At 34.6% G+C, this 14342-nt stretch overlaps 1 protein-coding gene across 1 annotated transcript; it reads right to left on the bottom strand.

The window, feature by feature from the left end:
* Positions 1–1008: 1008 nt before the first annotated feature.
* On the bottom strand, positions 1009–13112 carry LOC121425618 (ribonuclease H2 subunit A-like). Its single transcript, XM_041621741.1, has 8 exons — positions 12862–13112; positions 10775–10846; positions 9957–10083; positions 9014–9101; positions 8204–8341; positions 7621–7708; positions 4853–4976; positions 1009–4445 (listed from the first exon to the last, which is right to left on the bottom strand). The coding sequence occupies exons 1-8, from the start codon at positions 13046–13048 to the stop codon at positions 4304–4306; spliced, it is 966 nt and encodes a 321-aa protein (XP_041477675.1). The 5' UTR covers positions 13049–13112; the 3' UTR covers positions 1009–4303.
* Positions 13113–14342: the final 1230 nt, after the last annotated feature.

Here is a 14342-nt window from a genome sequence, read left to right as displayed (position 1 = left end):
TTTAAAAGTTTATACATGATATGTGGCTGGTGTTCTCATGTCGTAAAATTTTAGGGGTTATTTTAAATCTTGAACCTCTCACAAAGAGCAAAATCCTGAACACTAAAAAATTTACTGGGATTTGCCACAACATATCTGAATAGTTCTTGAGGGATAAGTTTGAATTTTCAGTGTAAACTTGCATGTGCTTTTATCATTTCTACATGGACTCTACTACCATGCTGAAGTTTACAAGACTTGTCACGCACTTATGTTGACATGGGTCATGCTTTTTAAAAGTCTGTGTGGTCTGGGACGACTTTAGTAACTTTAGTATCACCACATGATCAATGTGACATGAAAATTAAACTTCTCTATTGCATGGGTTTGAAGAAAGTCGCAAAATTCATAATTTATAAATCCTGATTTTTAGTTTTGACTGAGAGACAACTGTTGACTTATGTAGTAAAACCATAGGGGCAATTCCACAGGTTGGGACAAATCTGTAACGTGAGTAACCGACACATTCCAAAGATTTGCCAGGAGCATAATAGAATTTCCCAAGTTTTGTTTTTATACAAAGGATAGTCAGACTGTGTACTTTGTTGTGATACGGAGATGTTTAGTTCCTATCAATAATAATGGAGTTACAGCTCCAAGTATGAGTCAAGGTGTCTCCAAATGTAACGTGAGTAACCGTGGAATAGCCCATAGATAGAAATCAGCACTTGTAGAATACATGTAGTTGGATGAGGTTCTCAGTACTGTATATGAGACACATATTGACTGCTGAAGTTGGACAATGGGTTATCCACTTAATGTCAAGCTTGTGATAAAACATAGCATACTTTTGAATATAATATTAATGTGTGTGTACAAAATGTAGATCATTAATGTAACCATGTATGCCTACCAATATGTACATTTTTGTCATATACCGGTATATAAAACATTGTAAATAGGATTATGGATAAAACATATTGTAATGGAATGGTAACCTTTTTTATTCAGTGTTGAGGACAATTATCAATTTAGACATCTCATTTTATAAAATCAAGTTTGGGTCATGGAATGCTAAAATTTTTATTCATTAGATTTGATATCTGTTTCAATTTTATATATTTTTTCTTTCTATGAGATCATTTCCAATGTGGTGTATAAAGCAAATAATCACCATTTGGTTTCAGTGGATGACACAAACTGTCGCTTCCGCAGTGATGTGAATGCAGATGTATGCTATCTTATCTCAGCTTTGCTTCAGAGAGTAGATACACAGAACCACCCCTATCACCTCAAATATGTCATATCACTTTCACCAATGGCGAATGTTCGCTCTAATTGGACTTATTAATTGGACTTGAATTTTGGAAAGATTTTGTGTGACAGATTTTCAATCGGAGTTAATATTATTACCGCAGTCCGGGGGTGTTTTACAAAGAGTCAAGTATGACTTAGAGTTGCACTTAATGCCTAGTTGTGTGCGGTATAAAAGGCATGACCACAATGGTCAGATCATACCAAGAGGATGCGCATTACTGCGTATTGATCAATAAGATTGCACGTTCCATATCATGTACGCGTGGGCTTCAAAGTCATACTTAAATCTTTTAAACCCCCTCCCCCCTTCCCGGATCCTCCTGAATGATAAATGGTCTGTATTTATGGCCTAGAGCATGTGAATAGGATACCTACCCCTTCCCTTTTGTATCTCGAATCACATATCTAACAGTTCATGCAAATTTTTTTTACACCTTCTACTATTACAAAATGCCCATCTTTATGATAAAGGATTGCTTCAGTCAAGGTGTTTTTAATATATTTTTTTTATTTGATCCAATATATTTCATACACATATTGTACATGTATATACAAGAGATATTGAGTGCATACCTTTGGCAATTGCGATTTGATCTATGATTAAGTTTGCATAATATTCCTTAAGTTCTCTGAATAAAATAATTGCCCAAGTCAGAGTAATTTATCAGATCTGGGTCCCGTAACACAAATCGTAGCAATGATTATAAGACTTTGTTAAGCTTGCATTGACTACAATGTACAATTAACCGTAAAAATCAAGCGTACGATTAATCGCTAATTTTTGTCACAGGACCCAGATTGTTAAGGGCGTGTCGGATGACAAAAGGTGAAATGCTCTCCAGATTCCGTTGTTTCCAAGGCAGACTTGCCTTTAAATAGATCAAAGTAATTGTGAAATTTTCCTTGATTTGCCATTAGATCTGAAATTGTAATTCCTGCTGTAAATATGAAAGATTATTTTATAATTTTGTACTTCTACTGTGACTGGCTATAACTATTTAACAACAAATGTACAATTTTGCTCATATTTCTTTATGTGTATTGGGGCATTTTACTTTGCTCAGACTTGTTTTGTAAGTACTGTATATGCAAATAAATATACTCTATGCTAACACCACAATTCATAGCATCTTGTCTTTATTATTATCATGTGTATGACAGCATAAGTCAACCTATAAACTTCCATTCAAGTTTAAAAACAATTGTCCCAATTTGGGCAGATTCACCTTCATATACAGCTAGATATTCTGGTTGGAAAACACAGAAGGTCAACCACTGCATGTACATACACAGGGAAAATTTATGGATGATGTCATATGCTGTAAATAATTTCAGTAGATTGTAGAACACTACAGCATGTATTTCTGGATTGTTATGTTACATGATCCTCCGTGATGAATTGACAATTGTATTTAATCATACTATTTTCAGGACACATAAAAATAACTTTCTTGGCTAAGCTTTTCAAGTTTTCATAAATTGTGATAATTTTTTTTATTCACCCCCACCCCCAGCACTATAAGTGCAAGTTGAAAAAGCAAAATAGACAACAAGAGCATTCATTCTTACCATTGCATACATATTTATAAAAATAAGGAAAGCTTACAAAATGATAAAGGTTGAATATTAAATTTATATGATTTCTTCCAAATCTTTCATTTTGGACTTTTTTGGTTTTAATGTTAACAAGCCATCAAAGCACCACAGCCCATACAGCGCCCTGGGAATGATTTTTGAAAATAGGGGTGCAGGTGGTTTTGTTCAGATAGTAAAAAATGACAGGCAAAAAAAAAGGTAAATGGTTATTGCTCCTAAATCACTATCATTTTGGAGAAATGACCTTGTCAACCTGATTTCCATGCGGTGCTGCCTGTGGTAATTTGCATACATATGCAGCATCACCTGAAAAATCCTCTGCTTTCTATGTAGCCACATAACTACCTAAATATAAAATAAATTTTGAATATTGTGAAAGATTACAGCAAGCCTTTAGTTTGCAGTAAGGTCCATATTTGGACGTTTGCCATGACTTAACAATCAAATTTTAATCCACTCAATGTTACACTCCCAACGCAATATTCATTAATTTGATTATCGGAGTACTCAGATCACAATTCAATACTTTAGACAAACGTTTCATGTCCCAATGTTCGCATCAATATCATACTTGTTAAATGCAAAATCGGGCTGGAGACCAATCATAAGGTGTGTGGTGGCCATAAGTTACACCTAAGTCTGAGGAACAGCCCCAAATATTTTATATAAATGCTCACTCTTTAAGAGACATCATTATATTGCTTCGAGGTCTATGTGAATGACAAACACATTTTACCCTTTCACAGAAAATGAACCTTTCATTACATGCCTCATTTTGTAAAATTTAGGAGCTCTAGTTCCACATCACATCACAGTGACCTGTCTCTCTCATTGAATAATTGGTGTTTCTTTTGTTGAGGATCTGCACTCATGGGCGGAGGAAGTTAGCAGGAGACGTTTCCTTTAGCTGATGCTCTAGTTCTACATCACATCGCAGTAACTCATTTCAAATCCCTCTCTCGAAGAATTGGTATTTTTTCTGCCGAATGTCTGCACTCTTGGGCCAAAAAATGTTTGCCCACTCTTGGTCCAAATCACAGAACTGTAACTTGTTCAAGTTGCTCTCGTTGAAGAATTGATGTTCCTTTTGCAGGACTACACTCTGAGAATAGTGAACAGTAGCAGACAGACACTTCTTCAGCCGTTACTCTCGTTCCAAATCATCACAGAGACTTGTTTCAAGTCTCTTTCAATGAAGAATTGGTGTTTCTTCTGCCATAGGTCTGCACACTTGGGGACAAAGAATGATAGCAAGGAGGCGCTTCCTTTTTAGCGGTTACTTTACTTCTACATCACAATGACTTGTTTCAAGCTATTCTCATTGAAGATTTGATGTTTCTTTCACAGGTGTTCATTCTTTGAGGAAAAAGCAGTAGTACAGAAACACTTCTTCAGCTAATACCCTCGTAAATCACATTGCAGTGACTTGTTTCAAGTCTCTCTCGTTAAAGAATTGGTGTTTCTTCTGTCGAGGGTCTGCACTCTTGGGAGCGAAGAACGTCAGCAGTGAGGCACTTCCTTTGGCTGCTTCATCCTCCTCATCATCATCTTCCCTGTCATCATATATATATAAAAAAAAAAAAGAATCCATTATTGGATCTGAATCTGCCAGTGGTCAATTCCTCATGAAAATGAAAACAAAAATATGTCATGATACAATTCTGAAATCAATTCCACTGTTCCACATGTCCATGAAAAAATTGTATATTTGAGTTTACATACAACAAAATGGTTTAAAAAGTCAGCTCACTTTACTTGAATTGCATCAATGAAAAATATTTTAGCTTTGTTCTGTATCCCATAATGCAGTAACTTCCATATTTCTTATACAATTTAGATTGATTCTACAACTGTGCTTGTTTAATTTACCCGAATGATATCATTGCAAAATCATTTGGGGGAGGACCGGACATTCTTGCACCTCGTTATCTGATCAGATTCATTCTTTATAGTCACTAACCATTGCACAGGGAAGGCTTTATCATCCAAGATGATGCTTGCTGTGGACCAACTGAAGCGTACAAACTGTGAGAATCCAAAAACAGGATCAACATTTCCAGCAAGCCACTTCTTGGTTGCAGGATCTGTTGGGTTAAAGCAAGGAGAAAAACAAAATATGGATGGACATAGTTTACTTTGAGGCTCTTTCATTCAAATATGTTGTTGGACCCAGGGATTATGAGGAGGTAAAAAGCTATTCATATACAATCTCTTTCTGACTCTCAATTTTTTTCTATTAAATGCCGAATGTTATTTTCATCATCATCACAACAACAGTATTATCAGCAACAACAATAACAATATTCACATAGATACATAGTGCTTTAACAAAAAATATTGTTTATAAGCAGTAGATACATACTAAACAAAACATGTTCTAAAATAATGTTCAAGTATGAAGATAGTACAATGACATAGAAAGATAGGTAGGCTAATAAAAAATCAAGATGAAAAGTATGTAAGACTGGGTACATGTATTTGAGTCTAACTAAAGCTATTGGTTGGGATGGGGCTTCCAATAAAACCTACAAAAATAATATTTAACTAGATTTTAATTCGTCATTAGGACGAATTAGGTGGTCTGTCATGAAATTTCATTAAGTGTCGCCTAATGTATGAACTAAATCATTAGACAATCTTGATCATAGACATCATGGGAGTAAATTTTGACCATTGCTAAATCCCGGTGCTTAATACTCACTCTGTAATGTGTGATGACAAACGTGATGGTTATAAATATGTTGGTGATAATGCAATACAAAATGAAGTTTGGTGCACGTAAAATGCATTAAAACAACTCAGAAATTGGTTTTCCGAAATTGCGCTATGAAAGGAGCCTTCATTTTCAGAGCAGCTAATTTTTAATCGACAGTTTATGTTTTTTTTTGCAAAATCTTTTTAAAAATTCTTTACTCAGTAAGCAACTTTTCTTTTAAGATTACAAGCAAGAATTTTCACAATGTCAGTGGGTATCAAATTCACAGAATGCGTGAAAATTCATGATACTTTTTGAAAACTAAAATATCTCAAATATTTTATTCAAAGCTTTTGCTAAATTTGAATTATTTTTAATGAGAAATTTCACAGTGCTACAATTTCACAGCATTCACTTCAAAACTCATCAGTGATGTATTAGATGAAAGGAATATCTTTTTTTTTTTTGGGGGGGGAATGTTACATTTCACATTATATTTTCCGTCAAGAATTTTCAATATCCATTTATTAATTGTGTATGTCTTTAACTTTTAATTGAGAATTCTTTCTTAATGATTTTACTAGAAAAAATTCAGGTGAAAGATTCAAATACAGGCAATTTTCCCGCAAAATTTCGGGAAAATATGTATTTAAGTAAATTGCATAACTTTTAATTTTACAGAAGGCATATGAAAATTTGTTATATGTTATATTTAGTGAAAAGCGAATAAAGCAAAAATCAGGAAATTTCCACAAAATGTCCGGAATGAAATTTTTCAACACAACAGCATTTCAATATTGTAGCGTTTACAAAGAAAATACATAAATGATGTTCTACAATGTTAAAATTACCTCTTAATAAGTTCCGGAAAAATTACAAAAATGTCCTACGTGAAAAAAAACAAAACCAGTTGCCTTGAAATTTATAGGAAGACCGTAAAATTGATTGATAAAATATTTTCTTAAGAAAATTCTCAAAAAATAGGCCCAGAAAAAATTTGGAAAAACTTAAACAGGTCACAACACATTGATGCTGTGGTCAAAAGTGAAAATTATTCACATGTTATTTGTAGAGAATTTTTTCGACTACATCATATCAAAATTTGAGAGAAAACTGACCACTAATAATGAAGATACGGTCAAATATGCATAAATACGTTGACGTATGCTGCGAAAATGTGTAATTTTTATTTTTTAAGCAATTTTGTGGTATTTATGCAGTTTCCAAATGAGATATTGAGTATATTGACGAGTGAGGAAAAATTAGGGGTCAACGGACTCCCTGAAGAGCTACAGTGAATTTTATATAGGCATATTTTTTCCCACTTATGACTTATTTTGCGAGTTTGCACGCGCGTGCAATGCAAATTTGAATGGACGCGCATTCCGGTATTATTGGTCGTAAGAGGCTTAATGAGGTATCAAATTAATCAGAAGATCATGGACAATGGACAGACACAAAATAAATGACGACTCGAAGAGGCATAGCGATGGTAGGAGCAAGAACGCGCACGCATACCTGTGCGCGCGCAAATTCTTGACATGCTCAAAATGGCCTGAAACGTACCCAAACCTGACCACGGTTGATTTGGAAAATTTTTAAATTTTGACGCGCGCGTACGTGCGCGTCGTGACCTTTGCATGACCTGTGTTGACATGTCCTGATGACTTGTCACCTGAACTTGATATGATGCAAATATGGATGATTTTTGATGATTAGTTGCGATGATATGATCAATCATTTAATTTCACAAAATGGCGCCTAGATGACGTCATCATGATTTGATAACCTTGAAAAGTTTCGTTTCGCATGTCCACAATGATTGCCATACATGACATGAAAATCAAGGAAATTGACATGCCCGATATTGAGATAAAGTGGTTACTAGCTTTGGCAATAAAAATAAAGAAAATTCTGACGAATATAATAGGTGATCTGTCATATTCATGACAGACCACCTAAAAAATAATTCAGCTTAATAGAACATAATATGCACTTAAGTTTTTTTTTTGTAAACTGAATTGTTTTCTTACCACTAGGATATCCACTGCCATAGTTCTCAGTATCTATATCACACTTCTCAACAAACTTCCATCCAGTCGTCGCTCTATCTCTCGTTACCTATAAGATTGCACAACAAAGAGATCAAATAAGACTGGAGTTATAAGGTTGATCAAATATATGATTGATGACTTCATCACACATTTTATGTAATTATTCTGAAACAAGCACTTTATAAGAAATTTTCTTTGAATTCTTACGCAACTTTGAGTGTAGCATCAAAATGCTTCAAAGCTTTCCACGAGTCAACAGTCTGCACAAAATTCATATTTAGTTTATTTTAGTTGTTTTGGCATGGAAATCCATTAAAACAAAAAAAATGTGAAAACCCAAAGGAATACATAATCGATTAGTCAAATTATTGAATACCAACATACAAACTTGTGCATTAAAAGAACTAATAATAATATTCTTCTCTAATAAACCACATTCAAATGATGTCTCCATAAAGCACTTTGGAGGTGTATCATATAACCCTGGTCATTAGATTCTGTAGTGCCACCATACAGTGTATGCACATTCTCCACGACCTGGGGAGCATCCCAGCATACTAACCTTTGCACATATACTAGCAGCGCTGACAATGGGGAACTTGGCATCAGCCTTTGGTGTGACGGTGATATCAAGATCAGGGAAGAGACCCGATAGTTTATCCTGGTATTTCTTGGCATCCCCTACAGTATCAACATATACCTGTGAGGATAAACACATACATGTAGGAATGTAAGAGAGTTGTGATTTAATTATCGGGCCTGAAGATAACTAAGAATGATAACTCACACAGTACACCCCATGGGGTATTGGGTAAAAAAATGTGGCTTATGGAGCAACATTTCTAAAAAGTGAATGAGAATTTTTTCTTTTTGTTTTACTTTTTACTGCAAAAATCTAATTTCATGACAGACTAAGTTTGATCAACTTCTAGTATTCAAGAAATGATATCATATTTCACCCTTTTCTGTCATTTCTCTTTCTTTTTTGGGGGGGGTTATGAAACCTTAAGGGGGCTATGGCTCCCACAGCCTGCCCCCTGCTATCTATACAACAGTGATCCCCTTCCCTCCTTGGATTCAAGGGGAAGGGGTACCATATAAATGGAGAGATAACATATCACTCTTGCTTGTCAACAATAAGTTTTTACAGGAAAGTCACAAACGTGGTTACACTTGACTTTTTTTGCTTGTCAGAAATTTTAAAAGGAAATTAAGACCCCTCCTATAAGAAATTCTGGATCTGCCTTGCCTCCCTGATCCACAAGCTGACTGGTATGGGAAATTTTATATAACTTTCGTTTTCATGTGATAGTCCAGATGAAAAAAATTGTGTTTTATATTTAAATTATAAAAATTACCTTTTGTTTCTTACCTCTTTCACTTGGACACCATCAGCCAATGCTAACCTCAGCAAACCGATGGCTGAATCCATCGATACAGCATTCAAACTATGTTTACTCCTGTTCGAAAGACATTACAATCAATACCTAGTTCAATACTATTCAAGATGAGAATAGCAAATTATGCTTAGAAATACATGAACTACTGACTCATCAACATTATATGAAGATAATACAGTGGAATTCCTCTGATATTCTAGCCTTCATGAAATTTTAGCACAGCAGTGCTGATAATGAAAACAACTAAACTGAAATATTTTCAAAGAGAGAAAAACATACAACTAAAGTGAAACATTTTCAAAGAGAGAAAAACATACATTCATTAATAAAAAGTAGTTCTTGGACCTAAACTTCGAAAAATTATACCAAAGTAATTTCCAAAACATGTCATCAAGATGATCTTGAGGGAGGGGGGGGGATACTTTGAGTCTGAGCTCAATCAATAGAGATAATTATAATAGCAATAATAAAAATGCTAAAAATATCAAGGGGTGAAATGGGGCTCTCATTTTACACTATAACACTTCCCTCCTTCAACAAACAATAATGGGTAATATCTTAAATGGCACCACAAAACCTCCATTGAGCAAGTAATATGGGGGAATCAAATCCATTTCTGTGACTGTGCTTTTATACTGTAATAATGAGATAAAGAATTTTGAAGGTTACACTAGGTCACGGGCGAGGTATAGCAAGCCGTTTAGTAGTACTTGTATGTCATTTCTTGATATTCTTCATTCTTAAATTTATTCTTAATATTATTAAATAATTTCATAATGTAAACAAATGACAATTCTTGATATTAAGAAATAGGATTGAACCAGTTTGCCATATTTTGTAAGCACGCCGGCATAAGCTGGCTAAAACATTGCAGTGTTTCAGCACCATTACATGTAGGTAAGGTTCTGAACGCACCTTCTAAGCATAGCGTTTGCAATGTAGTTTGGTGAGAGAATCTCAATCTTATACCCCATATGGTCACTAGCATCTTGGATTTTCTTCATCAATGCTTCTCTCTGTTCTTCATTCAGAGTCTTGGAATCTGAAATATTTCAAAGATAAATAATTTGTTTAAGACTAGAATATATAACCTTATTAAAGACTAAGAAGTAAGGGGGGAAATATGATGAAATGTTATACAAAGGTGAGAGCTACTGCAAGAAATATCTGATTTATTAATTCTAAACTTGATATTGAAGTGATGTTGAAATCATTCAGAGAATCAAATATGTGATACATACATATACACTGATCTGTGGGTATTACAACTTAAAATTAAGTTAAATGAAATGAAATTTTAATATTGTACATTTCCTAAGAATAAGGGAAAAAAAAGAAGAAAAATATAGAAACACACCAGACTCTTAGTAGTACAGTATATTAAAATTGCATCGATATTCAAGTCATTAAAAATGTGACCTTAATAAAGATGAATACTGGGTGTCCACCCCCAGGAGGATGACTGCTGTGTGTCAAAGTACCCCTCCCTGTTATATAGATGCAGGATATGTTAAATTAAGAAAACTGTCCCTTAGATAGGATGTTAAATTGAGGTCGAGAGTCACCACCTTTGCATGATAAGAATCCACTAGACCGATGGGGGGGGGGGGTACCAGGGTTAGAAATTCACCAGTATACCCAGCCAAGGCTACTTACCTGCAAGAATCTTTAGTGAAGGAGCCGGATTAATCTTGAAAGAAGAAATTCAAATCAATATAAATCTAAAGTTTTACCTGCAAAGCCAAGGTCTCCAAGTTGTTCTTTCCAGGAGAGTGGACAGAAACTTGTTCCATAGACCATGGGACCTGTCAAGAAGAAATTGGTTATCAGGCAGAGAATACAAGAACTTAAAAGATGAAAAATTCCTCAATTTATTTCCATTGTATTTATACAATATATATCAATTATCACAAACATGTGTCTTTATTGAATTCTGAAGAAAAAAAAATCATTTTTCTAGTACAACAGTTTAGATCTACTTTGACAATAACGAGGATGTTCACCGAACATAAATTTGAGTTTGATGATTTTAACAGCAGAAAAATATAAAGAAAAATTATCAATGAAGATTTGGTGAAAATTTGTAAATGAATAATGGAGATATGAAATTTTATTTTGTGATGTCACGTGCAAGTAATTACCCCCAAACATTATATCATGTGATATGTCTATGAATTCCATATAGATCTAGATTATATTAGAAATTGAAAAAGAAAATACTTCAAACATAAGGTGTGTTTATCAACGTTATAGCATCTGGACTCTAGTCAAGTGCCACTCACATGTATTGCGAGGTTAGTATTAGTATACTAACCTCGCACCATGAACCGCGTTTGGCCATGGATTTCTAACTAGTGGGTCGCATGCTGCGACCCCTCTTCTGGTGTCCACAACACACGACTTCTATGGCTTGATTTTTCTGTGCGCGGCGGCATTTAATGAACCCTTGAGTCACTTGTTCACTGCTACCATCCTGCCTGTGGAGAATCTACAGGTAGGACTATGGTATGCCATTGCTGTATTGAGCACACACTTTAAAAAATCATTAAAATATCACTTTTGTGACCAAGTGATATCTTAATGATTTTTTAAAGTGTGTGCTCAATACAGCAATGGCATACCATAGTCCTACATGTAGATTCTCCACAGGCAGGATGGTAAAATTACTAATTTCCATACAGTTGCAATTTATTTTTCATTAGTAACTTGGGAATAATTTTTGTATTCACCAGAGCGCTCAAAAACTTGAATTTTGGGCATATTTTTTGTACGCCCTCTATTGGTGGAAAGTAATATGGCAAGAAAATTTTCATTTTTCAATCTCTACTTTTAATTAAGAAAAAAATAATTCAAAAAATTAAATTTACATAAGAGCCAAGTTATATGATGAATAGCTGTAATGAAAACTGACAGTGTAAGAAAATCAAGCATTTGTCCCATAAAAAAGAGAAAATAAGCCAAACATTGCCACCCTTATTTTGCCACACATGGAGATGTAACTGAGAACAAGGTTATATCATAACCTTGTTCATTGAATGAGTGCCTTGAGTGGTCAACTGCTTGACTCATCAAAACCTTCAAAATGAGGAGACCAAAACTAATAGCTTCATCGATCATCAGTCACTCATCACTTGATAACCTAAACTAAAACAAACATTCATCTAACATTATTATTCTGGAGTCAGACTGTCATGTCTGGTTTGGAGATGATTGTTATTGTTAAGAGTCTCAAGATCATGATGTCAGAAATTGTTATTCCTGTCTACATCTACAAATGAGATCTATAATTATGTTACTGTCGCCCTTAACTTAAGTCAAAGTTTACAGCTACATTGTAGATCATCTTGCTGTGTAATAAATACGACTTTTGCAGAATAATCCGGGTTTCAAAAAATCAATCTAGTGAGTGATTGTATTACCGAACGCATGCACCAGATGTCCATACGCGTCAAAAAATTATTTCATACGCTCAAACTTTGCATTTTTGCAAAGCCAAAGCCAAGGGTTTGAAATTGAATATGAAATGATCCTTCCAAAACTAAGGCAAAAGTAAAATTAAACTTTAAAGAACCAAACGTTTTCATGAGAATAATGTGTTTGATATGATTGAAATCATGAAAAGTGTTCGGTAATATGATCAACTACCATAGCTCATGACCATGCATACCATATCTATCCCGACTTTGCCTTTATAATAAGTAACTTAGCTTAATACTATATAGTAAGGCTTTGGGCCTGAGGAGTAGCAGCTAGGTGAGGTTAGCGCCATTCTAACGGGCTGGGCCGGGGTAAGTGCGCCGTGGCTGTCGGGTATACTTACCAAGCACGGGACCTCTGCCAGCTTCGTCGATTCCAAAGCAACAAGGCTCATCTTTGCAAATCTGGGGTATTTCTGATTGAATAAATGCATTTCCACTATTGTTCTTATCAAACTCCGTCAGATCTATAACAGCAGCTGTATCTTGACTCTCCATAGGAGTTTCGGAAGTGTCATTTTGTTCTTCCATAATTACTCAATTATTTTAACTTTGCCGCGCGCTCTTGCTCTCTAGACTAGTTCTAGCTCTGTTTCCGGTTTGAAAGAATAAGAGTCAATGCACTTTGCATGCAATTTGCCCCGCAATTTGCATTGATGATGAGGGATAGGTGGTGGTACGGGGGGGAGGGGGGGGGGGGGGGTAAGGGGAGGGGAGATGAATATACTGTTGAGATATTTCACCTTTGGATGAAGCTTATTCAAGTGAATAGAAAAATATTAATGATAACATTTGTAACAAAATGCAAAAAAAAAACATATAACATAAATAGAGAGTTTGTCAATTTCATCCGGGTTCAGGTAAAAAAAAAATATTGCATGATTTTATCTATGAGGGCGTGTTTGGGAAGGAGGGGACCTCTAGGAAAAAGATTTATTTTTTTTGCGTGTGGGATGTGTTCGGATTTGTTTATTTTCTTTTTTTTTGTATAATATTTCTTGATTTATTTCACTGAATTGGAAAATGAATGGATTATTCAATTATGTATGTTCATGAAGTACCTTGATATTTCATTAAGTTATTATGATGTATCATAAATTTAGGAAGTTATGAAACTTCCTAAATGAATATACTGTTGAGATATTTCACCTTTGGATTAAGCTTATTTAAGTGAATAGAAAAATATTAATGATAACATTTATAACAAAATGCAAAAAAAAACATATAACATAAATAGCGAGTTTGTCAATTTCATCCGGGTTCAGGTAAAAAAAAAATATTGCATGATTTTATCTGTGAGGGCGTGTTGGGAAGGAGGGGACCTCTAGGAAAAAGATTCATTTTTTAAATTTTTTTTGCGTGTGGGATGTGTTCGGATGTGTTTATTTTCTTTTTTTTGTATTATATTTCTTGATTTATTTCACTGAATTGGAAAATGAATGGATTATTCATAAATTATGTATGTTCATGAAGTACCTTGATATTTCATTAAGTTATTATGATGTATCATAAATTTAGGAAGTTATGAAACTTATGAAGTCAGTTTATGTTTGCATTCACTGGAAGAAGCAATAAAAGAATACTTTAAAAAAAACCTGCTTCCTAGTGTGATAATTTGTCCATATTTTTTTTTGTACCATTGTGAAGCAAAGTACATGTGCAAATCTTAAGGGCGCCATCTTGTGAAAATTCTATTCAATGCTGAAAAATCTTTACGAACGCATCATTTTTTTTCTGATCCCATAGCCATGGCCACTGATTTGCAAAGAGATGGGCCCACTAGCGTACCAACGGGGGGGGGGGCATTCTGCCCCCTGACAAGTCA

Source organism: Lytechinus variegatus, chromosome 12 (genome assembly GCF_018143015.1).
Source record: "Lytechinus variegatus isolate NC3 chromosome 12, Lvar_3.0, whole genome shotgun sequence".
Taxonomy (NCBI): Eukaryota; Metazoa; Echinodermata; class Echinoidea; order Temnopleuroida; family Toxopneustidae; genus Lytechinus; species Lytechinus variegatus.
The sequence above is the reverse complement of the archived record's forward strand: the minus strand, read 5'-3'. Positions and strand labels throughout refer to the sequence as shown.